This window comes from Paroedura picta, chromosome 6, assembly GCF_049243985.1.
Source record: "Paroedura picta isolate Pp20150507F chromosome 6, Ppicta_v3.0, whole genome shotgun sequence".
Lineage (NCBI taxonomy): Eukaryota > Metazoa > Chordata > Lepidosauria > Squamata > Gekkonidae > Paroedura > Paroedura picta.
Window position 1 is genome coordinate 27,390,250 of NC_135374.1, and position 27,577 is coordinate 27,417,826.

At 44.6% G+C, this 27,577-nt stretch overlaps 1 protein-coding gene across 8 annotated transcripts; it reads left to right on the plus strand.

Annotated features, from left to right (window-relative positions):
• Nucleotides 1-270: 270 nt before the first annotated feature.
• CCNA1 (cyclin A1) lies at nt 271-27,577 on the plus strand. Of its 8 annotated transcripts, none has more exons than XM_077341887.1 (9): nt 271-414; nt 11,635-11,807; nt 16,632-16,863; nt 17,388-17,512; nt 20,361-20,584; nt 22,541-22,745; nt 23,770-23,883; nt 26,075-26,208; nt 27,294-27,577. In XM_077341887.1, the coding sequence occupies exons 1-9, from the start codon at nt 327-329 to the stop codon at nt 27,343-27,345; spliced, it is 1,347 nt and encodes a 448-aa protein (XP_077198002.1). In that variant the 5' UTR covers nt 271-326; the 3' UTR covers nt 27,346-27,577. The 8 variants fall into 8 exon arrangements, with proteins under 8 accessions (XP_077198002.1, XP_077198001.1, XP_077198005.1 ...); XM_077341886.1 differs by lacking the exon at nt 271-414 and adding an exon at nt 9,785-9,926; XM_077341890.1 differs by lacking the exon at nt 271-414 and adding an exon at nt 9,854-9,942.

A 27,577-nucleotide genomic window follows, 5' to 3' on the forward strand; every position in this document is an offset into this window, starting at 1 on the left:
TATAATTATTATATTCTGCCCTCCCCTGAGGCTCAGGGCGGTTTACACAAAACTTATCTTGTAAAGAGCATTTTTCTTTATTTGTTCCTGGTCTCCCTTGCATGTCACAGTGCTTGCCTGATTGCTGGTGGCAAACAGTAATAATTGTCTAGTTCACATGGATACTACAAGGCTTGGCTTGCTCAACAAATGGAAGCTCTTCAGAAATGATGACGGTTCCTTTCTTTTGCCACGAACCTCTTGATAGTTAACTACCCAGCAGAGGGGCAAGTAGTCCCTGGTCTAGAGAGCAAGTTCTACAGCTTTTGGAAGTAAGTTGAAGGGAGATGGCAGAACTGATGAGCAACTGCAGGAGGAAGAAGAGGAAGGTAGATCAAGACAGCCTAAAGCCACCTGTTTCCACAACTGGAAAAGGTAAGCAGGGTTGGCAGGAGATTCCCATGACTGACTATAGAGAAGAAGTGTGGAGTGGAAATGAAATGTTGCATGCATTCAAACAGCCTGTCAAGTTTTATAATGTGTCTCTAAATTCCAAGTCGATTCAAATGTTGCTTTTCAAATTTGACTTGAATTCAGAACGAAACTAAAATTTGAGCTGATCCTATCAATATGCAGAATTAACATTCTCTGCAATTTGCTTTATCCTCTGTCCCTTAACCCAGCAAAATTCATTAGCGGAATTAGTTCAAGAAAACCAAATGGGGAAAAAATAATTTACTTGAGAATCTCCCTCTCGATTCATTTCAGCTCTATCAACCAGTAATAGAAATTATCAAATGTTTAAAAGCTAATGGGAAGAGAGAGAATTCTACTTCTGCTGAACAAAAGGGACGCTAGATTTTAAATACAAACATGGTCCAGCATGGAAAATGTTACTGAATATGCAGCATACAATGAATGTCCACAGGCTGCCGTGTGAAGATCTTTGGGCCAAACTAGTTATGACTTAGTTGAGCTGCAATTGGGCCCCATGGCCTTGAGATCCTGTTGCTCAATGCTGGGTCTGTATGAACAGGTGACCTGGCATGCATTTTGGAGACCTGGCCAGATGAGGCTGGGGTATAAATCAGAGCCAGGTTTCTGCGTACAGCAGCAGGCTGAGGCCAGAGAGATAGGGAGGAGGTGTCATGGTGGTCTGCCGTGGTCTTCACCTAGTCTTCAGCTAGGTGCCTCATCTAGCAGTCTGCTGGTTTTGAGGGAGTGTTCCTGAAAGTGGGTGGCTGGGACAGGGACAGGGTCAGGATTCTGTTCATAGACCATCTACTGTACCTCATGCAGTTATCATGGCTGGGAAAGGGGGTAGAGCCTTGATGTCTACTGCCTCAAACCACCTTTCTCTCTCCCGCTCAGACCGCCTTTGGCACTGCAGAAGGCAAGCTGACATCTGGCCTAGTTCCAGGGCTCCTCAAAGCCTGAAAAAATATTTGGGGGGCTCCTCCAGAGTCAAAACATTGAAAAAGGCAATCTTCTGCACCCATTCCCCAGCTACAGGGTTAGGGGAGGTAGGGGAGCTTTTCCAGGCATCAGGGTCCCTGGATTTGATTGTGACCTTGCTTCATCACCCTACGGCTCTTTTCAGAGACAAGAGGTGTGGCACCTTCTCATGCGAACTAGCTAGCAGCAGGCTATATAGTCCACAGAAGAGAGAGAAGATAACTCTTCAGAGGTTCACAATTAAATACGTGGAGCTTTGGAGGTCACCTGCCTTAACAAAACATGTCTAGCAAATGTCTTCAATGCAGACATTAAATCCTGTTAATTAGTGTCTTTAGCTTGTGAATCCTGCTACTCAACTGCTTATGGATGGTGTGAATATGTATCTCTTAGGAATGAATTGAGAGATGTCCATGTGTTCCCCCCCCCATCAGCATTGTGAGGCAATTCAGAAATGGGAATTTTGTACAGAAGTACAGTCAGAGCTCATTCACCACTGTTCATTCATTTTATAGCAAATGAGATGGCCCTTGATCTATGAACAGGAAGTTTTGGCTTAAAAAGTAGGTTCTGGGAACTGCACAAAGCACCCCCCCATAGGTCTGTTGTGGCTTTAAACCATGCCTGTTATAGCTTTATAGAATGATTGCGATATTTCACATCTATGTGGCATCTATGATCTTTGTTTAATTTTATCCTGAGCCAGGCAGCAATTCTCCCATTCACAGGGAATTTATTTTCTTGCAAGGGTTCTAAAAATAAGACTAATTATCTGGCTTTGATGCAGTAGGAAGGCAGGGTGGATAAATTATTTCTGCTAATAGGATATTTTAAATTCAGGTGTGTTGCCATGTTGGTCTGAAGCAGCAGAACCAAGTTGGAGTCTGGTGGCACCTTTAAGACCAACAAAGCTTTATTCAAGGTATAAGCTTTCGTGTGCATGTAAAATATGCACAGAAAGCTTAAACCGCGAATAAAACTTAATGGTGCTGCTGGACTCATAATTTGTTCAGGATATTTTAAAGAAGTGTATAGCAAGGCTGTATTCCATCCCTCCTGAGCTCTGAGGGAGGGCTTTCTTCCCTTAAGAAACCTCAGATTGTCCCAGCCAGTGGTGGGACCCTCCCACAGATTTGTTGGTGCTCAAGTGCTGCTCTTTGAGAGAATATGAATGTCTGTTTTCATGCTGGTTGTCACTATTTTTCCCTCGGTGAGATTGACAACAGTGACACAATTTGTGAGTTTCAATCACCTGGGTTTGAAAGGCATTCCTTTTGGCTTTTAAATAAACAAAAAAAGGGATGTCTTCATCAAATGTACAATTGCATTGTGGAATTCAGCACTACATGGTATATGATAATTGCTGGCAAAATGCAGGTCTTTGGGGGAACCAATAAAAGACCACCATGACTGTATCACATGGTTTGGAGGGAGACTCCAAGCACCAGAGGCTACGGATGCAACCTTCAGACTAGATTAAGGATGGGTGAAGACATCATCTGACAAAGCTGTCCTAAGCACAGAAACAGGCATTGTTACTACCGGCTTGGATCAGCAGATCGTGCCACTTTTAGAGGCAATGTCACTGGGTCCATTTCCAGAGTCAGCACCTGCTCTCTAATAGTCACCTATTTTATTTGACCCCCTCCATTATGGCAAAGTTTCATTTGCGGTGCAATTGCAGTGATTTTGGGAGGCAGTGAATTCTGGGTTCAAATCTTATCTTGGCTGTGGATTGGCGAGAAGGCCTTAGGCAGCTCAGCCTCTGATCCCCCACATGGTGACAATTACAGTCACAGGTTGTAAAGATTACTGAGATACATGCAATGCTTTGGACACTACACAAGTGAAATGTAAGGTAGGTGGTTATTACAAATTCCATTCAGCTATCCAGCTTTCTGGGCTCATGGGATTCCTTTGTACCAAAACGACTTATATGGAGTCCGAGGACTGGTCCATCTACTATATTAGGGTCAGCTTTTACTTGCAGCAGCTCTCTGGGTTCTTGGGCACGGGAAGGTCTTTTCTCTGGCACCTGCTCCTGGAGCCTGTTTCATTGCATAGCAATTTGCTCAGCTGGCCCAAAGCTCCTCCCTGTATCAAAAGATGCCCACCACGCCATCTCACAATCTTTTACGTGGTGGGCAAAATCTGTCTTGCCTTCTTGAACTTTAATGGTTCATTTTTTTAGCCCCAAGGTCTTCTATTAGTTTAACTGTTGTTTCCATTTTAATGCTATTGCTTTAATTTTGCTCAATGTGGTTGTGTATTGTGTATCTATGGGACAGTTTCTTCCATTATGTCTCCCAAGGAAGTTAAATTGGCTTCAGCCAGAGCCAGGGACTCTATGGCGGGACACCCTGAGATCAAGGCCCTGCGGGACCTTACCCATTTCTGCCAGGCCTACGGTTGAAGCCTAGAAACGACATCATAATTTGCTGGCCTCCCTTCCTACAACCCATCCAACTAAATGCTACCTGAATTAATGTTATTTCTCCTCCCCCCTCTTTTTCACTTGGGGAAGAAGGAGGCTTGAAACTGTTTTAATTACTTTATATTTCATTTTTTAATTTAAAAAACCTAATAGTTAATGTTTAATGCTTATGTATTTTAATCTTTTTTGCAAGCCATTCTGAACCTTCAGTGAAGGGTGGGGTATAAAGGGGAAAATAAAAGAAATAGTGTGTTAGGGCAAAAAGCAGCCTGAGTAGCTCAGAGTCAACTGAACTTGGGTGAACTTAGAAGCTAAGCAAGGTTGGCCCACATCAGTACTTGAATGGGAGACCACCATGAAAGCCAGGCAATGACGAATCACCACTGTATATTTCCTGCCTTGAAAACCCAATGAAGTTGGGTGTGACCATGACCCTTAAATATTATTTATTAAGATTAGGATAGGAAAAAAAACAGTCGTATGAAACAAGGCTAGCCATCTGAATCTATCAACTCAAATATGTGTTATCATGTTTGCAGGGAAAAACCTTAAATTATTAAAACAGTCTGAGAATAAATGTTGCCATTTGGTTGACCTAACTGCACTTTAATAGAGCTAAATACTAATTTGCTTATCATTACAAATGTGCTGAAATATTCATTTGGATCGGCAGTTCTCTTACCCAGTTTCCCCCTGTATGTCAACAGAGCTTTATTCCCACCCACCCCTCCAATAATATTCATAGTCACAGCCGAAATTGTTCCCGCCAATCTAATTTCCAGCAAAGAGAGGATATTCATTATAAGAAAAAAGCAGTGATTGCTTTGAAATGTCAAGATGTTGCTTGCCAAACAAGAAATGCTGGCTGGCAACTTGTAACTTGAGATATGAAGCCCAAGAGTCAGTTTCCATAGGGCTCTCAAGTTGAAACACGAATCCCTCTGTGAGGGACCTCAACTGTCAACCTCTGCTCAGAGATTCACACCACTTTAACTCCTATGTTCTACTGAATCATGGTGTACGGGAGGAAATGGAAGCACATGGCTATGAAACCCAATGTTTTCAGCCACTGCAAAGGCATACAATTTGCTTTTCTACCTAACAAGGACCCCACCAGAGCAGTTCACATCACTCTCCTGTCCTCTGCTTTAAACTCACAACAGTTCCGGGAGGTCATGTAGGCTCAACCTAGGTCACCCAGCAAGCTTCCAAGGCAGAGCAGCGGTTTCAACCTGGGATCTTCAGATCTTCGTCCAACGCACTACATTGGCTACCTTATTTAAAAAAAAATTTTTTTTTACTCAGCATTCACAGCCAAAAGTTCCTCCAGGCACTTTATAATCCAGAAGATGACAAGAGAAACAAAACACAATAAATGTTCAGCAAATAAAAGAGCACAGGTCATCCATATTAAATTTACAGCCAATAATTAGAGAGAGCTGTTGGAACAATACAACGGCAGGAGAACAGCAGCAGTGGCTCAAATAAATGACCCTGAGTAAAAATATTTGCCGGCCATGGAAATGATGTGTCATTAAACAAGTCTCTCCGAATCCCTGAAATAAATAGCACTAATTTACAGGACTAAATTAAATGCGTCTTCGGTCGCCCAACAGGATTGAACTAATATATTCCAACTCATGGCATGCATGATATCAAGTTGCACATTGACCCCAGGCCCAGGGATGAGAGGTCCCAGTCTGTCCGCCTTGCTGAATCATTAACTTTTAACAGAAGCAACCAACTGTTTCGCCAGGCCTGGCTTCTGAATGGAAAACAGGACGTTTCCACTCTAAGGCATTAGAGGGAAGCACAGTGGTCCCAAAGATAACCTGCAGTTCAATACAGCAGAGGTGTAAATGCCTCCCAAGCCCAGGGTAAAAACCAGTTTTGCTGCCTTACACGTTGCAGCACTTGTTACAAACTCCTTGGTAAGATGGCTACAAATGACAGGGTTTTGTCTGGATTTTGGAACAGTGCCCAGAAAACTGTACTAAGGTGCCTGATCTACATTTAATGTACAACATCATTATCAGCGGCTTCATCTGAAATCGCACAGAAATTCGGTTATTAAGGAACACGTGAACCATTGCTATGGAGACTGCAATGTGAGCAGCAGTGACCTGAATAACTATGGCATTTTATGTACACCTCGATCTTTATTAGTACATTACGACACACAGTCCAGCAAAGTTGAACGCTTCTTTTGTGTTGTGTTTTCTGACACTGATTCGCATGTGGCTTGTAGCAACAAACAAACAAACCCAATAACAAATACACTGAGATTAACTGAAGTTTTCTTTAATGGAAACAAATTCACTGAGGCTAATAAATCCAGCCTCAGGGAATCCTCCACAGCAGAAGTCATGACTCAACGTTTTCTAAAGCAAAGAACTCCATGCAAATACGTCTAGCTGGGACCCAAGATGTGTGTGTGGGCATGGTGAGAGAGAGAGAGAGAGAGCACTTTCCTGGGAGCACATTCTTTGAGGGTCCATAACTTGGACCCCGTAAATCCAATCCTCACCATACTTGGACGAGAGTCATATAGAGATCCCCGGTGATGTTGGTGCTTCTAGTTTGCACAGGATACATTATATACTGTCCTTAACCTGTGCCTGTCAAAATAACTACCTATGATTGAGAGACATCAAAGTCACAGGGGATCTCCTGTCCTTCCAAGTTCCACCCCCCCCTGTTGCTTTCAAGTTTCATAAACATTTAGATTGTGCAGAGACAGTCTGTCTTGAAATGGAGCTATACATAAACCCACATAAACCCACCCCACCCCCATCCCAGCATATGAGCATGCTTTCCAAAAAAATAACATACCAGGTCAGGTTTGGGTAAGATCATACTGAAGTGGGCAGTTAGGGAGGGGATGCTCCCGAACAACAAACCCCCAGGTGTTGAACTGGAGCAAAAAGCAGCCTACGCATACTGACACTCTTCAGAAGCCTCATTATTTATTTTTAATACTTGTATGCTGCCCAACCTCCTGAGGGGAACATCCTGTCACATAAATTTGCAGAAGTTCTTGCCACAAGCCACTATGGCCACAAGCCCCTGGCAATGGTGGCGCAAGTCCCGGACTTCCCTGTCCCTCTCCTGAGCTGCTCACCTTCAGACAGAAAAACTCACTGCAGAGCCCTGGGCTGCCTTGGGAATGCAGGGCAGCAAGTGGAGGGCAGCAGCCAAGTTGCTGAAGACCTGGAAAAGAGCCAGCAAGGGAGCAGAAGACAGGGCCATGACCAACCGCTACACTAGGTAGCGGGCACTGTCTCAGCAAGCCAGAAGACTACTGAGGATGCTTTGGGCTGATCCTGTGTTGAGCAGGGGGTTGGACTAGATGGCCAGTATGGCCCCTTCCAACTCTATGATTCTAAGACTAGGTGACTGCAGGAGACCAGCTCAGGCGAAGGAAAGGTCTGTAGGCAAAGGGACCTAGGAGGTTAGATGGGCTGGGTAGTACATGGGTTGTCATGCTTCTCAGCAAAAGCAGAAAGCCTTCTCTGTGATTCTCCTTTGGTTGCACGGAAGAAGAGGAAGAAGAGTTGGTTCTTATATGTCACTTTTCTCTACCCGAAGGAGTCTCAAAGCGGCTTACAGTCACCTTCCCTTTCCTCTCCCTGCAACAGATACCCTGTGAGGTGGGTGAGGCTGAGAGAGCCCTGATATTCCTGCTCGGTCAGAACAGTTTTATCAGTGCCGTGGCGAGCCCAAGGTCACCCAGCTGGTTGCATGTGGGGGAGTGCAGAATCGAACCTGGCATGCCAGATTAGAAGTGCGCACTCCTAACCACTACACCAAACTGGCTCTTGCTTGGGGCTGTAATATGAAGACCATCTCATGCACCACAATCCTTTTCACTGGAAGTTTATTTGGAAATAATTTTCAGTGTTCAATAAGGTTTCTGCCTAGGTGAGCAGGCACAAGACAGCCGCTTCAGACCCATAGCTCAGTTTATTCACTTGAGATATCATTGGCTATATATTCAGCACGACATTGGTTGGGTGCTGGAGAAAGAGGGAAAGAACTGTCCCAGATTGCAACTCACAACAGACTGAAAAAGAAGGAACATCAAGTGAATGGCTGAAGTTTTATTCACTTCAGTTCCTTCCCTGGTTAGAGTGCCATAATAGGGGAGAACAGCCCCAAGTTACTTCTCCAGTTTGAAATGTAACTCAAAAAAAATAGATACGGACAAGTGGGTTGCTAAACCCTGCATGGGAATCCTGTGAAATGCAAGGTCCAGGATGACGAACCAAACAGTCTCAGATTCAAATCTAGATTCTATCAGAAATTTAGAGGCTGCTTTAGGCCAGTCACATTTTCATAGCCTGGCTCCAAGTTTTATTGAAGTGGAAAAACAGGAAGGTGGAACAGAAATGTGGATGATAGGCATGCAACACTGCTTTAATATGACTGGTCTACCTTACAGGCTTGTTGTAAACCTTTCTGAAATAATGGCTGTGAATTTGGGGGAAGGCAAAATGAAGAGAGGAAAAACATAAGTAGCCTAAATAAGTATTATTGTTTGAAAAGATAGTGCCAATAGTGACAAAGTGCAAATTATTGAATGATTCAGGTCCTGCCAAGATGGACAGGCTTCCTGGTACAAAAAATTTCCATTCAACTAACCCTGCAGTTATCCTAACCATGTATTGCTTGGAGAACAATCCTAAACAGACCTGCTTAGAAGTCCTGTTTTATTCTGCAGGGCTTGCTCCCCTAGAAACTTCTGTGGCAAAATGCTTAGGATTGGACAGCATGTCAAAGTTTGAATCTCAACTGTGCCATGGAAGCTCATTGGGTGACTTTGGGCCAGGCACTCTCTCAGCCTTCCCTACCACCAACACTGGTGTTGCAGGGATAAAATGCAGATGGGGAGAACCATGTTGCAAGCTGCTTTGCATCCCCATTGGGGAGAAGGGCAGGATATACAAAACTAAATGAGGTTTGGTCCTTGCAGCAAATGGTCATTCTGTCTGCAGCATTCCAACATCCCATAGTGGTCTGTGCCATTCATCAGAAAACCTTAGTGGTCCACAGTACAGGTCATGCATACGTAAGACACTTTTAATAGGCGCATACAAAGCATGAATGGCTGGTTAGTGGTAAGTGAATAGAATTAATGGAAAGAACCCTATTCAATGCTATGGGTCTACTCCAGAACAAGTGAGCTGTGGACATGCAAGATTAGCATGAACTCATGTTCCTTATCCTCCCCCCCCCTCCACGCCCAAGGCTGTTCCTGATGTCAAAAGATTTGGAAACACAAATGGTTTACAACTTTTAAAATTTAAAATCACCTTTTTTCGTGCTCCATTGAGTATTCATGTTTTCTGTTACTTTAAGGGAGCGCTCATTGCTGTACCATGAGCCGTCCTCCGGAACTAAAAATGCCCCCTTCCCAATGGCATAGACCCAGTCTCTCTTACAAGGAGAATTTCTTTTCCAGTGAATGCCCGTAATCAACCTGTGGTCCTCCAGATGCTGGCAGGGGCTCATGGGAATTGTAGTCCATGGACATCTGGAGGACCATAGGTTGACTACCCCTGCCTTAGGGCATCTGCGGTTGCTCCCCACCAGAAACCCCAAAGAGCGCCTCTGTTCTTGCCCCAGCCGAGCGCAGAGCTTCCCAACCCCAGAAGCCGCGCGGGAGCCTGCCGGGCCTCCCAGCCTCCGCTGCTCCGTTGGAGCAAAGGCGCTTCCCCTCGAGGCGCTGGGCTGGAGCCGTCGCCTGTGGTCTGGGGGGCCTCGACTGGCCAGGGCGGCTTCCCGCCGCGTCCTCGCCTGTGCCTTGGACTGGCTCGGCCCGAAGGGGGACGGCGGCGAAGCTCCGCCGAGGGTCCCGGCCTGCTCCTCCGCGCTGGCGCTGCGACGGGAAGGGTGGGCGGCCGGCTCGCTCCCAGCCTGGCCGACATCTCCATGGCGATCCCCCTCCGGGAGCGCCGCACGTCAGCAGCGCTCGTTGCCACGGGAGCTGGCGGCCGCATGCCGGGCGCCGTCGGCCAGCGCCAACTGGTCAGCCTCAACAGTCGCGGGCGGCTTGAAAGTGCGGGCGGCGCAAGGCGAGCAGCCGGAGGGGTGGGACGGGCGGCGCCCCGACGGAGGCGCCCGCGCTGATTGGGGGCGGCGCTATATAGGCTGGGCCGGGGCGCGGCGCGGCCGCCCGGAGCCCTCCTCGCCCTGCTGGTTGGTGGCTGGGAGGGGAAGGCGAAGGAGGCAGGCAGGAAGGAACCCCCGGCGCCGGGCAGCGCAGGCTCTCGGCGGGCCGGGGCGAAGGGGGCTGCCGCAGCGCTGGGCGTGGGTGGGGCGCGTTCTCTTTGCGCACGCGGCCGGGCTCCCCGCGGGGCAGGTGCCGCAACCACGCCCCCGCCGCCCGGAGGAGCGGCAGCAGCCCCGGAGCGCTTGGCGGTTGCGCCCCCCCGGGAGAGGCTGGCCTGCGTGCAGGTGCCCCGTCCCCGCCTCGCCGTTGGCAGCGCTCCGGGGGCGCCGGGCTTTCTCGAGCTCTTCAGCGGGGTGGCGGCAGGCGCCGGGGGGGGGCGGGGGAGAGAGGAGGCGGCTGACCTCCGGCCGGCTGCACGCTCAGCACCGGGGGCGTAGTCAACCTGTGGTCCTCCAGATGTCCATGGACTACAATTCCCATGAGCCCCTGCCAGCGTTTGCTGGCAGGGGCTCATGGGAATTGTAGTCCATGGACATCTGGAGGACCACAGGTTGACTACCAATTGCAGCGTCCTTCTAAGCGCGGCTGCCCGTCTCCAAGCGCCTGAGGTTAGGAGGGCCCAGGGCGTCTGGGATGCCGCTGCCCGATAGTCTTTAGTTCTATTAAAATCCTTCTGTTCCGCCTTTTCTTACGGCTCAGGGAGGCTTCTCCGGGTCTCTTTTCTCCCCTAGATATCTCTGGTGATTTAAGGGAGTTTGCATGGAAGCAACTTTTCAGTTCTTAAACTTTTGGAATCAGGGTCTGCCGAGTTCAGCAAAATTGGGCTTCTGGGTGAAGGCTGGGATTCTGATGCCCAACAAGTCTCCTTGGAACTGAGTTCTGTGTCCTTTTGGTGGGGGGAGGGGCTTACTTTCAAGTAACCAGGCAACTCTGGGGTTAGACTCTTCCACTGGGTGCTCCTTTGCTCCGTGTTGATTTTTTGGCAAGGTGCAAATGGTGCTGGGCAAAGATGCACGTCTAAGGGGTTTATGGGCTTCACTGTTCTTGATGATTTGTTTTGATTGGCTTTCTGGAGGTTCTCGTTCTGTAATATCTCTGACCAGTTTGCTGTGTACCCTGAGCACTTGCAGTGGACTGGACTGTTGGATGCACTGATGTAATGTAAGGCCCAGTCTGCAAATTCACCGCGAAGCCCCAAGAAAGCTACTTGCTTTCCTCTTCAATCTACCTATCTATGATATAGGGATAGCCATTTTGGCCTACATTTCAAGACTGTTGTAGGAATTTATTTATTTATTTATTTGATCTACTTACCGTTCCTCCCTGCAGGCAGGCTCAGAGTGGTTTAGAGTCAGTAATAAATACAGAAAAAACCATTACTGCAGCTGATGCATGTCAAGGGCTTTCAACACTGAAAGCACTAAGTAAAGGCATAATACTGTTGACTCATGCACTAAAGGCTGCATCTTTCTGGGGGTATTTTCAGCAAGGGGCAAGAGATCTGTTGATTTCGGAAAGTGAATTTGTGAAAAACTTCTGAAATTATTTTAGTGTGTTTCTTCTCTCTCTCTCCCCTCCCCCCCCCCATTATCAGCTGCTGACTTGGAAGAAATGCGGCGTGGCAACAAGGGAGATGAGAAAGCGCAAGGTGCGGGGCAGGAGGCCCTTCCAGTTGTCGTGCAGTCTCGTGCCAATCAAAATCCCCCTCCGAGGGCAGTTCTTGGAGTGTTGACTGAAAATGGGCAGTGTCTGAGATCCTGCAGCCAGGTAAACCTAGGGGTGGGTGGGATGGGCTTCCTTGCAGACTGTTGTCTGAGCAGGTGATAGCCAAGAGCACATCCCTTGCCAGCAGAAGGCTTCTGGTTTCATCCCTGGTAGCAGGGCTGGGAAAGCCCAAGGATTTGGAGGGCCATCAATAGTTAGAGGAGACATTTCTTGCCATGTCAGTTTTGTATGTTCTTTTTAATGAATGTTTATAGTCCATCTTCCTTGTTTGGATACAAGTGAGTCAGTACAGTTGACAGGGAGAGATGTTCAGTGAACAATGCAATAGGAATTAGTGTTGTAGAACCAACCAGAAGTCTAAAACCAGAATGGAGGTGAAACATAAATACTGACATGAATGATTTTAAAATTCCACAGTAGGATCCTAGTTTTAGCAAGCTATAGGTAAAGGTAAAGGTATCCCCTGTGCAAGCACCGAGTCATGTCTGACCCTTGGGGTGACGCCCTCTAGCGTTTTCATGGAAGACTCAATACGGGGTGGTTTGCCAGTGCCTTCCCCAGTCATTACCGTTTACCCCCCAGCAAGCTGGGTACTCATTTTACCGACCTCGGAAGGATGGAAGGCTGAGTCAACCTTGAGCCGGCTGCTGGGATCGAACTCCCAGCCTCATGGGCAAAGCTTTCAGACGGCTGCCTTACCACTCTGCGCCACAAGAGGCTCCTTTAGCAAGCTATACACAGTAGAATAAACCACATTCCCTAGTACCTTTGCAAACTCTCTGATACTTCAGTACAGTTTTCAGAATTGTCAACCAAATTACACAGCAAAAGGGGTTGTGTCACTAAAACTTACTTTGTAGAAAAACTCTTGAGTCCTAAAAGTGAGACCCATTTCTATTCTAAAGAGTCCAAGCAAATACAGACAAATAGGATGGTTTGTAGTGTTTACAAGCAGAGAGAGGAAAAAACCTATCCCTAGGCTACTAACAATATTTTCAAAATTTATCCAGAATAAAGTCAAGTAAAAGGTCTCTTTGTTCTATATTGATTTATTGTAGTGTAGAATCCAACCAGAATGGTTCCCAGATATATCCCGTTTTCAAAGGGTAATTTTCCTCAGTGATTGTCCTCTATTAAATAGTTTAAAGCATACATTGGCCTTTGGCTCTGTGCTGTAGGGATGCTAGTAATCCAACCGCTCTGCAGCAACATAGAACAAAGAGACCTTTTACTTGACTTTATTCTGTACACATTTTGAAAATATTGTCAGTAGCCTAAGGATAGGTTTTTTCCTCTCTGATTCTACTCTAAAGAGAGCAAGTGACAATGAAATGAACATCTCTTTGAATTTCCCATAACCTTTTCTATCACTATGGGGCAGGATATGCACCAGGTGACTTCAAGGCCAGTTTGACTTCAAGTCTGGTTTGACTTCAAGAACAATTTTGCCCACTGCCACACCTTTATGGTAGGAGTCGGCTGAGACCACGATCCCCTCCAATGTAGATTGGAAGCTGAATGCAAAGTGATACTATAATGACACAACTATTAAATGACACAGTAACAGTGTGAAACTGATGAACTTTAGCCATAGCAGCCAGGCTGATATTGCATTGGTTTGTCTGAACTCTCGGCTGGTTGGTCTTCTTGTTTGCGGTTGGCTGTAATCACACCTTTATGGTAGGCAGACTGAAGGTCTTGCAGACTGCGGAACAGAAGAGATGCTTTGCTAAAACTCCCCTTTGTAGATTGTGTCTGTTGTGTTTCAGGACCAACTGAAGCTGTACATCATTTTATTTTATATTGTCATCAGTGGGTTTTATTTCAAGGTTTCTGGGTTATGCCTGTCCTGGACAAATGTAAGTTTGTGTTTGACTTTCATACTCTGGTTTCTCTTCAGATTGCATAAATTTTTGTTTGACTTTGGGTGGTCTCCTTTTCATTGGCAGATGTTGATCCATAATTTACTCTTGCCAATTTTTTTGTATAGATGGATGCTGGATTTTGATTTATGAACAGGGTTCAGTGTAAGAGGTACATAAGAGCACTAGGGACTGTTTAGTAGTCATTCCCATAATGCTGATGAAGTCTTGTACACAAAGATTTGGGGGACTGTTGGTGGCCATGCCCATGCCATGAGCTATGGAATGTAGAAGTCAGTAGCAATGCATACCCTCTTTAACTGCCAAGAGTCAACTACTGCTGAAAGGTTCTATCTCTTAAGCTACAGTTTCTCAAAAGCCAGCCCACCAGGGACCAAGTGGCTACATGCTTTAATCAGACTTAGAGCTTCTGCACTTCTCTGCTGTAGCCTAGATATGCTACTGCGGATATGCTAGGTTGTGGGTTATGCGTCTAAAAAGACTGTAATATTTACATACTTGATACCACCTGGATTTCTGACTCTAGGCCCCCAAGCTGGTGTTGAAAATTTGGGAGTTTTTTGTCAATTTAAGCTGGTGTTGAAAATTTGGGAGTTTTTTGTCAATTTAAGCTTCAGTAAATGTGTCATTTTAAGAATCTGCCATTGAGGGATGGAGGAATTATAATTAAAAGTTTTTCAGTCCACAATGTACAATGTTCTATTCAGCAAAATATGGGCTGCTGCAAACTGGTGCGAACTGGTGATGGCAAATCTATTTGTCTTTTTGGATCCTAGATGTCCAAGCCTCATTTTTAATACTGACTTGAGCTTAACATTATGCTTCTGGATACTTCATAGAATGGATGTCTGGATGGGTTTATGTCTCCAAATTCATCTACAGCCTTCACTTTCCTTCTTAACATACTAATTTGATGCTTCTTCATCTATCAGGAGGCCTTTTTAAATGCCTGTCTGCTCTTAAGGTCAGATATCAAGCTGAAGGCTGAATGCAGGGCTTGCTTATAGAATTTAAATGGCTGTTTGGTTGACCAGTGAGATACTCGGTTATTACTACTGGGTGCCTCCTCTTGGATCAGTTGAATGCTCAGGTTGATATCTGACATTTTGCAGGATAGAAAGAGTCCGTCTGTTTCCAGGAGATCTTTCCTGGTGTGTGTGCATGCAACTCCTGGGCTATTACATTTCATTGCACCATCTGTGGCTGGGAGATACTTTGAAATGCCATCTCTGTCTTCTTCCCTGCCCTTTCAAAGCCCAAGCAAGATTGTTTGGGTTTTGGCGCTGGATGGGAGACATCAGTCACATCATGTTTGCAAGAGTTAATCAAAATAATTGACCCACAGAGAGAGAAGATTATTCTTCGAGTGAGCAGCTATTGATCAGGTGAGCGGGTCTTTCAGTTCACAGCAATCCATTTGAAACTAAGGGGATAAAATTGAAAAACTTGGCTTGAATGCTTGCCTGAGAATGCAGAAGCTCATCTTACATTCCAATAAAAAATAACTCTTGGGGGTAGGGAATGACATTCTTTTTGTGAGACATCTGAGCACTGAGAGACAAACAAATTTATATTCCAGTCTGAACCAGGCAGGTGAAAACTTCAGAGCCATCACTATGCAATTTAAGTTTTTCCAGTGAAGGGAGAGACTCTAATGTTATCCCAGCTACAAATGTGTCCAGTATAATGGTTTTAAGGGGCTTCTTTGTTCACCTGTGTTGGTGCTGGCTGGGCATTCTGGCTGTAGCTCCAATATGAATCTGAGCAGAATCTCCCAGCCCTTTTAGTGCCAATCTCTCTGTGGGCAGGAACTGAGTATGGAACTTTTAAAAAGTTATACCACATGGTCCATCCTCACACGAGGTTAAGAGAGATGTCAGAGTTGAGGGGAAGGTCTTCAGAGATGGCATTGGTAGTCCCATCCTCCCCCTTCCCCCAGGATGTGGCTTGAAAGCAGCAGCACTCCCTGGGTAGAAGTCCTCCAGGAGCAACATTTCAGAGGACATTTAAGCTGCTGCAGCAGAAGTAACATAAAGGTGAGAAAGTCTCACTCCATGGGCAGAAGTCCTTCTATCCAGATAACCATTGGGCTGGATCCAACCAAACCTGCATCTTATTCTCCTCTTTCTTTTTCTTAAGAAGAAGCAAAGCCCTGCATGCATGGCTTAAAGTAGGGCTTCTTAAACAATTGCAGGTAATCACATTTTCCTGTGTTAGTCACTCACTGCGTGAATAAAGTACTATAATGCTTAAAACCTGAACTTTCTGCACTCTTAACAAGATATAATAATTGTGCCTATCTGGTATCAGACACGCCACAACATGGAACATAAGGAACATTTTATTTTCATGGAAATTTTAACTCATGACAATGACAAATCAATGGGAACCCTGAGCTTGTTTCTCTGCAATGAGATAGTCCCATCTGGGAGTGATGGGAGACAATGACACCCAAAGTGTGTTGTAAAGGGCTGGGGGGAGGGGGAGAGAAGGCGTCCTTCAGGGCCCACTTCCAATTAGTCGAAGGACCACATGTGGTCCACGGCCCACAGGTTGGGGATCGCTATCCTTGAGCATTCATCACAAGTGCATTGGAACACTGAACGAATTTTGGTTGGACATACGACTGCTTGATCTAGAAAATACATTGAGCATTTTTCTTTATTTTCATGGTTATTTCATTGGCCACTTAAAAGAGAGTCATGGGAAGAACTGTTTGCTTTTGAATTGTACAGATGGGAGTATCTGATTCTGGACTGTAGTAATTAAAAATTGCTTTACCTACCATCTGCTCAGAGCCTTCTGGACAAAGTAGACTAACGTTTTCATGAAATTTGAAGGCGAGGCTGGAAAACTCCTGGGCAACCGTCCCTAAAATTTGCTATTGCTTCCTGGAATCTATGGTGCTGTTTTGCATTCTCAAATACTTGATGTTTTGTTTACTGGACATCATGTTCCCATTTTGGTGGTTCTTCTTTTCAAGGGAACTACCACAGTGAGATGCGTCTCTGGATCTGAAAATGTTTTTCCTGTTCCTGGAAAGAATGTGCTGCCTAGCATGTCCTTGAAGCAGGGCTTCACCGTTTATATAGATGAACTAGAACAGAAAAATGCCTACAACAGAGTGGCTATAGAAGAGGAGGAACCAAGCATGTGTGAAGTTGACAGCACCACACTGAAACCCAGCTTTCACCTGCTGCTGGACCTGAGTACAGGTACAGCTCCTTACATAGTTGAAGTTTTTAACTTGCAATAGATATATGATGTTTGTTATGAGTAGAGTTTGAAGGCGTACTGCCATGATCTGGATAGCCCAGGCTAGCTCAAATCTGGGAAGCTAAGCAGGATTGGCCCTGGTTAGTATTTGGATGGGAGACTGCCAACAAAATTCAGGGTTGCAACACAAAGGTAGGGAATGGCAAACCACCACTTAACACGGCCTTTCTGGGGTTTCCTGATGACCCTTGAAGGGTTTCCCAAATGGGTACGACTTAATTAGTTTTATATATATATATCTGCATGGTTGCACCACTTTTGGAGTTTCTTGAAGTCTGAAAAATGTTTCAGGGGTTTCTCAATGGTAAAAAGTCGAGAAAGACTTAACGTCTTGAAAACCTTACAGGGTCACCATAAGTTGGTTGCAGGTTGACAGCATTTTCTACTTCTGCTGAAAGTGCAAACTGAAATGTCTTTGTGTACATTCTTCAATCAGTTTTTCCTGAATCTGCTTGTGATTTAGTGTCTCCAATGTTGGTCGATACATCACTGCAGTCACGCTATGAAGATCCCCGTGGTCGTGATGTGGATGTTGTGGGCATTGTAGAATACGCCGAAGATATTCATTCCTACCTGCGGGAGGCTGAAGTGAGTGGTCCTTTGGATAAGCTTGCTAGAATGTTGACTTGTGTCTGATCCCTGAGTAGTGCATAGGCTTGGGCAAGAGGGAAATTGGGGACCGGTTGGTATGGCTCCTGGCCTGCAGCCAAACGAAACTGGATTGCCTGCCAGAAGACAGATGCTGGTGTGTCAAGATCATACAATCATTACTTGGAAAAAAAATCTGCTTTCTCCAGTTCCTGATTTTTTAAAACATCTGGCATGGTAAAGAATTCTGATGAACTTGAAAGCTTGTATGCTGTGTGACCGAGTTAATGCTAGCAAAAGATTGTGTTCTTGGATTTTACTTCTGAACCAGTGAAGCAATAAACCTATTCATAATATGCTCAGTACTATACAGGAATAGTTTTTTGTTTAATGAACATGTTTTTTGTTTAGCTTGACTTTCAGCTTTACTTTGCAGAGCCCATCTTGTTGTGCGCATACGTTTCCCTTCATTTGCTTTCTTCTTTGTCTAGCTAGAAGGGTCACACGGGGAGAGCCCAGTGGGAGTGAATGTTGAACTATTCTAATTTAATCAGTAGAGTTGATTTACTCTGTTGATCTTGTTATGCCTGCTTTTCACGAACAGCTGCTACTAGAAGTGAGTTACACACATACTGATTGGATGGTGTGTTGTGTTCGGATACAAGCTGGTGGTCTGTCTGCTGTCTCTTAACACTGCTTGACCTTTTTGGTATGTGACTGGCTCAGTGCATCTGAAATGGGCTTATGCTTATTGTTGCTGGAATTGTTTTAGGGATGCCTTCACATCCTTCTGATAGCCTCGCAAAGTTCAGTCATTCCATTTCCCTTTATTCTCAATTACTCTATGCCTTGCTTAGTCTTCATCAGCACTTTCTGGATTGGAACAGTAGAAAAATGACACATTCTGTGCAAGTTGGATGTTGGTGGTCATCATCATTCGTATCTTGTTTAGAGTTTGTCTTGAACTTTGTATCTTTCTTCCAGTGGAGTCTTGGGTAATGTACCCAAGAGCAACATTACTTTTCACAGACACAGAGGGGGGGGATATCTTTTATTTTGTTTTGGGAGAGGTATACCTGGTTAACCCAAAAGGGTTTTGTGATACTTCTAAAATATCCTGCATCAAATTTAATTCCAGTTGACAGAAGAAGCCAGTGTGGGTCACAGTATGCACTGTCTACCATTACATGTCCTACAATCAGATGCACACTGTTATGTTGTGGAGTGTGTTTGCACCCTATATGCATGCTTAGGAACCAATGATTGTTGTGCTCTTTTCCCTTAAAGATAGACAAGGAACCATTATGTTGAAAACAGAATGAACAAATAGAGCAAGGGTACTAATAAAGCTTAGATAACTTTGTATTTCATTATTGGCTTAGTGCCCTGTAGGTTTTACATCATACATTTTTGTGCTTAGTGTTTTATGCTCAATTTCTAAGCTGCTTTTTGGCTGTTTTTGTTTTCTGAAATAGTCACATGCATACATTTATGCACAATATATATACTAGATTCAAAGCCCGTTCACCCCACCATGGCCACTCATCAGACACATAGAGGCAGCATTGCCCCCGGGTGCGGCCTTTCTGGGCCTGGTGGGAACTCTTCCCCTCCCCCAGCAGCGGCGCAGCCTTCCCCTGGGGCCTAGAGGCACATCTAGTGTGCTTCTAAGCCCGAGGGGAAGGCTTCCTTCTGTACTCACGGTCTCCTGCCGGTGTCCTGCTGCTTCCCCGTCGCTTTCTGGCCTGTCCTGGTGAGGTCCTAGAAGCCTTTCTATCATGTCCTGGTGAGGGCCTAGACTGTGCCCTCACCCAATTGGCTAGAACTGCTGTCTGTCCTGGTGAGGGGCCAATCAGAAGGCACTTTGCGCCTTCTGATTGGCCCCTCACCTGGACCGGCCCCACCCACTCTCCGCTCACTTAGCTCTTATCCAAATTTGAATACAGTGAAAGCTGTATAGAGATATATATGTCTATGTGTATGTATGTGTATATGTGTATGTGTGTATATATATGTGTGTGTGTATAGCATGTGTATATGTGTATACACACACACCATTTGAAATCCTATGCCTTGTATAGAACCTGATCCTCGTTCCCTTTTCCTTCTTCAGCCTAAAGAAGTTCCTCTTTCTTTGTTCCTCCCCTGTTCTTCAGGCTTCTCTTCTTGCTCTTTGAATTTTGCCCAGCTTCCCTGCTTGTCAAAGGCAGGAACCAGAACCAAGTAGAGTTCTGTGCAAAGGCATTTCTTAAACAGCAAAGTGAGCGACAAGGACCTTACGTGACTTGCTTACTAAACATCAGTGTGGTATTTGTACCACTGCAACACAGGCCCTGATTTGTATTCAGCTTCTTGTCAACTTATCATCCTTGGTCCTTATCGGTACTGCTGCTTGCCAGAGAGAAATTACTCAAGTGTTAGCTACGTTTTGAATGGGAGAGTTCTTACCAAAAATACAGGCCTCTTTTGCTAGCTTTAACATCATACCTAATTATGTCTTCCCAGTTAAGATGAGCTTTTGCAGTTCTTATTTTGGAATGTCGGCAGATTTTGGAAGCGTACCAGTGTCCCGTTCCCCTGGTAGTAATTAGTGAATACATTTAAATAGCGCTGTGCCCAAAATAAAGTTGATGTACTCAGGGCTTCTTTTTTAGGCTTCAGGAAGATGCTGAGCCATTCACAGGTGCTCTTTGTGCAAGGCAAGCCATTCTAACTAGGACTGTAGGTTCTCCAAGGCTCCCAACACCAAGCTTGTATTGCATAATAGCAGGAGTTCAAGTGTTCGGTAAAAGAAATTTGCAGATTTGGGTTACACACTTATTTGGAAGCTAAATTATGTTCCAAACAGGTCCGATACAGGCCAAAGCCTTGCTACATGAGGAAGCAGCCAGATATCACCACCTGCATGCGCACAATTTTGGTGGACTGGCTGGTGGAAGTTGGAGAAGAATACAAGCTTCACACAGAGACTCTGTACCTTGCTGTCAACTACTTGGACCGCTTTCTCTCTTGCATGTCTGTCCTTCGAGGGAAACTGCAGCTTGTAGGAACAGCAGCAATTCTCCTAGCTGCGTAAGTAGCTATGCCTGAATGATCAAACCTTTGCTGGAGGATGACTGAGTTGGGCCACAGTGTAGGAATACAGCTCTCCATTTTGAATACGCATGAGCCAAAACTCATGAGAAATCCAGTTGGGACCTCAGTCTCACTATTCTGGGGCCAGGTGCCATGTTGTAAGTTGTTCCTCCCCAGGTCCAGCCTTGTGATATGTAAAAGAAGAAAAAGGGGAGGCCCATTTTATTTTTGAATAAATAGGCCTTAGGCCTAGGTTACCCCTCCCCTCTCCCAGGACACACTGCTACATAAAGGGGACCTGTTTCTCTGCCCCCCTGCCTTGCTTTCCGGTCTGCAGTAGACTGCAGGTGTTGAGTTGGGACCCACCATAGGATGGGTCCACATTACTCTTGCAATGAAATAACTAGATTATTTGCAATCATTCAGGCATGCGCAACCTGCTGTCGAACAGCTTGAATACAACTTTGCTTAGTCTGAATGCCTTGGTGATGCTCCCCATGATTTATGCGTAGTTGGCATTGGTTAAACACAAATTCTTTGGGGCATTCTGGAGACTGTTTTGAATTGGGCATGTAGTGTCAGTGGAATCTGTATCTTTTTTTGGGGGGGGGGACTCAAATGAAGACACAGTTTGGCCAGCTGTGAAATTGCTTTCTGAAACATTGATAAAAACTTTCCTTTAAAGGGAGCAAGAGCTGAATAGGTAAAGCTTCCTATAAAGTTGAAATTGCAAGGAATGTGAAATATTGTACCTAATTTGTGCAATGTGTTGCTGACATTCTGAGGCTGTCATAGTATTGGGAGAGTCTTTAAAAGATGGACAGCTGTAATTATATTTTGTATATGTAATTATATGTGTAATTATATTTTGGCCCAGACTTGTTCCTGCAGGATTCCTTAGCAATTTTGTGCATATCTAATAACAATGCGTGGATCAAAAAAAGAAATCTACAAGGGTATTGAATAATCCAAAATTTGTTTCTGCAAATTGGGCTAATGTTCAGGCTTGCAGAAAAGTAGTAAAACTGTAAGGTCAACCCCTCTCCTTGTAAATGCCAGTGTGAAAAGTGTGTGCGTGGAGGCTAAAAGTAGACATTGGCAGAGGGTGCAGTGGTGGAAGGCATGTGCCCAGAGGGGAGGGAAAGGAAGTACAGAAATGCTGATTTTATGAATTTAAGCAGATTGTGAGAGGATGGGCAGGATGGGATGTGCCAGTGTTTGTCTCTTGTGGACCTTCCTCACATACCCAGGGAATTGCTGATTGCCACTATGGAATGGTCAGTGAATTTCCTCCACACCAGGCTGGATTCTGGTGATTTTTGTTGGGGGGGGATCATTTGGGCATGAAATTGGGGTCACTGTGGGTAGGCAGGTAGTTGTGAGTTCCTGCATTGTGCAGGGGGTTGGACTAGATGACCCTGGAGATCCCTTCCGACTCTTTGATTCCATATGATTAGTGAATAGTACTGTCACAAGTGTTTTAGGTATCCCTGGCAAACTATGACTTTAATCTGAACCAAACATTATAGAGAGGGTGAAACCAAAGAAATGATAAATCTGGTTCTTGCTTGGATAAAATGTAACATATTAATGTTTTGATAGAGTGGGGAATTCTCTTCTGTCCCATCCAGTGTGTTTGGTGGTTGCCTAGTTTTCCTGTATGGTTGGCTGGTCCTTCTCTAGGGTCAAGAAGGAAATGGAAACCATAGGGATGTTTTCCATTCTGCATTATAGGCTTTCTTTTGGTGTTACTTGAGTTGGGTCTCCTGCCAAAAGAGTCAATACATTCTTTATCTAAACCAGTGTTACAATACAGGTTCTGCAGGTGGCTATAGTAGGCTGTAAGTTCTGAGCAGTAGTAGAGCTGTTCATTTAATCTCTGCTGACAATGTTAAGTTTCTGGTGTTTAATGCAGGTGCTGGCTTTTAAAGGTTTCTCTACCCTTTCCCCCAGGAAATATGAAGAAATCTATCCTCCAGAAATAGAAGAATTTGTATATATAACAGATGATACCTACACAAAAAAACAATTATTGAGAATGGAACACTTGCTTCTCAAAGTCTTGGCCTTCGACCTGACAGTCCCAACCATCAACCAGTTTCTTCTGCAGTATTTACAGAGGCATGGTGTCTGTCTGAAGACTGAGAATTTTGCAAGGGTAGGCTGCCTTCTCCAAATGTCTAGATGTTCTTCAAGAAAACAAAAATGATTTGACATCAACCTGAAGGTGGGCTGTTGTGGATGCATCCTTTTGTGTACAGTGTGAGGACTGTTGCTCAGAAGCTAGGTTTTCCAAATGGTCTAACATACTTTATACTCCAACAGGTCTTGTCTTTTGAGACATCCCACATCTCTCTCAGGGACCCCCCCTCCCAAACTTGTTGAGCCTGTGGGCAAATTTGGAATCCTGGCACAGCATGTTGTACATAGCAACAAAATGGCTGCCACAAAATGGCTGCCATAGGAGGCAAAGCCAGCCACAAAATGATTGCCACAGCTTAATGCAAGTAACAGAGTGTTGGTTCTCATGTTCAGGTGATAGTTGCTATCAAAGCAGCATTTAAATATATCTGCACAGCCAATCATAACCACTGCTGGGCAAAAAGCCCTACCCAACCCTAACCACTTCCTAAAATCAGTTAATCCATAGCCAATAAAACCTGCAGTTAACATTAAAACATTTCAATACAAAAGTGGGTAGAACTCAAAAAATAATTTCCTGCTTGTTTTCTTCATGACAAATGCTGAGGATCCAAGACCATATTGTAAGCCGCTTTGAGACCCCTCCAGGCAGTGAAAAGTGGAGTATAAAAACCAACTCTCCTTCAAGAAATAGCATAATAAGCACACCAGGGGTCTGCAACAGGAAGAGGGAATAGGATTTTTTCCCCATTAGCAAGTAAAATAGTCTGGATCTGACCTATTCTCTCTTCATAATATGGAAAGAGTAGACTGAACTGAGTCAACTTACTGAAGTTAATAATCAGCTACAAAGCTGCAGTTCAGCTGAGTGAATTGATGCTTAATAAGTCTAAAGAGAAAGGTTGAGCACCCTTGGCCGAGATCCAGTGGAGGCTTACAGATACTGGCTGCTATTCTGTTTAAATCTCCCTTTCTTGGTAAAAGTAATCAGCAGAAGGTTTTCCTCATGGTAAAAGAAATGTACCCTTCTCTTCTTTTAGTATGTAGCAGAGTTGAGCCTACTCGAAGCAGATCCCTTCCTGAAGTATCTTCCCTCACAAATGGCAGCAGCTGCTTACTGTCTAGCAAATTATACTGTGAACAGGCATTTCTGGGTAAGTCTGCTTCAGGAAAACTAAACTTTTCACTTTAGTCTTATTTATTTGTTAGATTTATATACCACCCTTTCCAACAAAAAGGCTCTTGATGCTTCACAAAATCACCAGTCAAAACATCCATGGTTTGATTACAGTTAAAAACATCCCCAGTCAATTAAATTATTAAGATAACAAAACATCTAAAATCTAATGCCAGTATTCCATTTTTTTTCAGACGGTTCCAAACTCAGGAGGGTAGCTATGCTAAGCAGCCCACAAATCCAGTTCTGTTAACTCCATCCGTTTCAATTAAAATCAGCTTCTGTATTCTCCACTGGCCCAAACTTTTGATGGGGATTTCAGACGACAGCATTGTGGGGTTTCCTCTCTTGAAAACAGGCTTGCAAACTAGTCTGTAATGATCAATGGACATTTGCACTACAGCTTGCCTTCTGGCTACTAAAAATGTACCTTTACTAGCTTAACCTTGGTGTAAGGCCTTCGAGAACTGTGCAATATAAGTTGGGGGGCTCACCTAGCAACACACTTCAGTTAGTCAACATAGTCTGTATTGTCAGATACATGAGATGTCTGGGTGGAACAAATTTAAAGTCCAGTGGCACCTTTAAGACCAGCAAAGGTTTATTTGTGTTATTAGCTTTTGTGTGCACGCACACTTCCTCAGATACAATATCATGAAATGGGAGTAATCAGTTCATACTTATAAGCAAAGTATGAGAGTAAATTAACACACAGCATAATGAAAATGGTTAACAGATTCAAGAGACAATAAGGAACAGCAATTTGGGTTTGTCTGTATTCACTTGGGATTGAATTGCATGGGAAACATTTTGTAGACAATAAATATGTCCACATTACGAGAATAATGGGCGAATAGATTGGGAATCTGTTAGCCATTTTCATTATGCAGTATATTAATTTACTCTCACACTGATTACTTCCATGAACTGATTCTTCCATTTCATAACACTGTATCTGAGTAAGTGTGCATGCACCTGAAAGCTCATACCTTGAATAAAACGTTGTTGCTCTTAAAGGTGACACAGTACTCTAAATTTGTTGTGCTTCAGACCAACAGGGCTACCCACTTGAATCTTGCTTAAGTGGTTATCTGATGAAGAAATGTAGAGAGACTGCAAACTGGTATCAAAAGGTAGTGATTGGTTGAGTCTGGCCTTTGTGTTTAGCTATTCAAGATGAGCACAGTGACCCTTTAGAATGAAATAATCTTAAATCCAACAACACTTTTCTGTTCAGCATTCAAGAGTCACCAAGAGACAAATTAAGCTTTAGCAGTGTCACCTATTGTGTGGAACAGAGTCTTCTGTTAGTGTGGTTTAGTTAACCTAATGAATATTTGCTCCACTTTGACCTCTGGATATCACAGCAGCATCTGAGGCAAAAATGTGGAGAGATGGCAAACGGGAATCAAAAGCTTGGAAAAGAGAAGGGCAAAAGGTGAGAGCTGTGTCAAAGGTAGACAAGTTGAAGAGGAGGCCACCTTGTTTACTGCAGCTTTAGAGACGAGCACTAGGAGCAAATTACAGAAAAGGCAGTTCTGCTTAAATATTAGAAAATGTTTTCTGACAAGTGAGGGCTGTTCATTCATGCAACATGCTACCTCGGAGGTTTGTGGAATTTCCATTGTTGGAAGTTTTTAGGAGGAGATTGGATAAGCACCTGTCAGGACTATGTTTATTTAATGTCTCCAAGAAGTGGGGGGGGGGGGGAGTGGGAATGGATGTCCCTCTGTGGTCTCTTCCAGCTCTGTGTGGTTTTGATTCATCATTAGCTCATTCTAAAAAGTGCAGGGACACATGCAATAAGCCTCCTACCTATCAGAATGTTGATAATCATGCCCTGGCGGGAATCACCAATCCTCTACCACAGGGGTAGTCAACCTGTGGTCCTCCAGATGTCCATGGACTACAATTCCCAGGAGCCCCTGCCAGCATTTGCTGGCAGGGGCTCCTGGGAATTGTAGTCCATGGACATCTGGAGGACCACAGGTCGACTACCCCTGCTCTACTGCTCTCGTTGCACCAGCAGCTGGAGGGATTGAGAGAAAAGGGATTGTGTCAGAAACTGGTGAAGGCTTCTCCCATTTTGGTGGGTGAGCAGGGCGCACGGCGCATGAGACTGCCTGAATGAACGGCTGTGGCTGTAACTACTTCCTTCTCCCGACCAGCCGGAAACGCTTGCTGCTTTCACCGGATACTCGCTAAGTGAGATAGTGCCTTGCCTGAGTGATCTGCACAAAGCCTGCCTTGATGCTCCTCTTCAGGCCCAGCAAGCCATAAGAGAAAAATACAAGACGACCAAGTGAGTGTCTTCGCTTTGTGTTTTGTGTCATCCAGGGCTCTTGGTATTCCTTACATCAAAAGCAAAGACCATTTTTGAGCTAGCGTGGTATAAGGTTAAGAGTGGTGGAATCTAATCTGGAGAACTCTGATTTCCCCACGAGCCAGCTGGGTGACCTTGGACCAGTCACAGTTCACATAGCATGGCAGTTCTGTTAGAGCTTTCTCAGGCCCACTTACCTCACATAGTGTCTGTCATGGGGAGCGGAAAGGACAGGGGTTTGTAAGCCACTTCAGGTAGTGAGAAGTAGGATATTGAAAGCAGCTCTTGTTTTGGGAAGTGGGCTTCCCCCCCCCCTTTGCTTCCCTACATCTTTGTGGTTCATTCATGCTCTTCCTGGGATTTCCCAGGCTTTTTTTCACTTTTTCTCATATCTGCTTTGCTCTGAAGTTTTGGTAAAGATCAGTGAAGCCCAGATGGCGGTTGTGTGGGGATCATAACTCAGACTATTCTCACCCACGTGGCAGCCGTTTTCCTTGACTCTGTCCCAGGGACACTTATCTCCTCCTGCATTATTTCTTTAAATGATCAAAACTAGATAGCGATATGGCACATAAGCATACCAATGTGTACTTGCCAACAATTATACCACGTGCTTTTAATTTCCAGCTTTTAATTAAAGTCTGTAGCCCTATTCATTGTAACACAAAGGTGTATCTCCACAATGGAAGGTGCTAGAGACAAACTTTTAATACGAAAGGCTGGAAGTTCAGAGACCAAGACACTCACACTGGGATAATGCAATATCAGTAGTACAGTATTCTGGGTACCTTTTATTTTTAAAATTGTGGAGACATGGGTGGCCTCAGCGAGGGTGGTGGTAGCTGCATTCCAACTCAGTTTAGAAACTGCACCACTTTTAGGATACAAGCTTCAGTTTACAAAATGGATGCTGGCTAATGCAGTTTGCTGATCACCTAAAATTGCAACTCTATTTATTCGTTATGCATTTGAGTGCACAGTTCTGTAATCTCTCTTTTAAAAAGATACTGACAAGTAAGATCCCTTGCTCTAATCTGCAACTTCTCAACTTCTTTTTATGGCAGGTACATGCAAGTATCCCTCCTGGAGCCGCCAGCTGTCTTACCTCTGCAGTGAACTCTGGAACCCCATTAGGGACTGCACTGAAACCGAAGCACTTGCCTCTGATCAATAGAGTTGATCGGCCTGTTTTTTGTAGGGCACTGCAGGTCACGTGTCGATATGTTGCTGGAATCTATTTTTAATTGCTATTTTAGCCGACAGCCATACCTCATCACAAGGACTCAGGGATCTAGTTTTAACCCAGACAAAAAGCACTTTTAATAAACATCTCCATCGTTTGAAAATG

Bases quoted from the DNA above. Each gene is read 5' to 3' on its own strand.
- CCNA1 (XM_077341886.1), top strand. From the start codon at position 9,800: ATGGCGATCCCCCTCCGGGAGCGCCGCACGTCAGCAGCGCTCGTTGCC. The intron at 23,884-26,074 runs GTAAGTCTGCTT...TCTCCCGACCAG, and splicing joins CTGTGAACAGGCATTTCTGG to CCGGAAACGCTTGCTGCTTT. The intron at 26,209-27,293 runs GTGAGTGTCTTC...TTTTTATGGCAG, and splicing joins GAAAAATACAAGACGACCAA to GTACATGCAAGTATCCCTCC.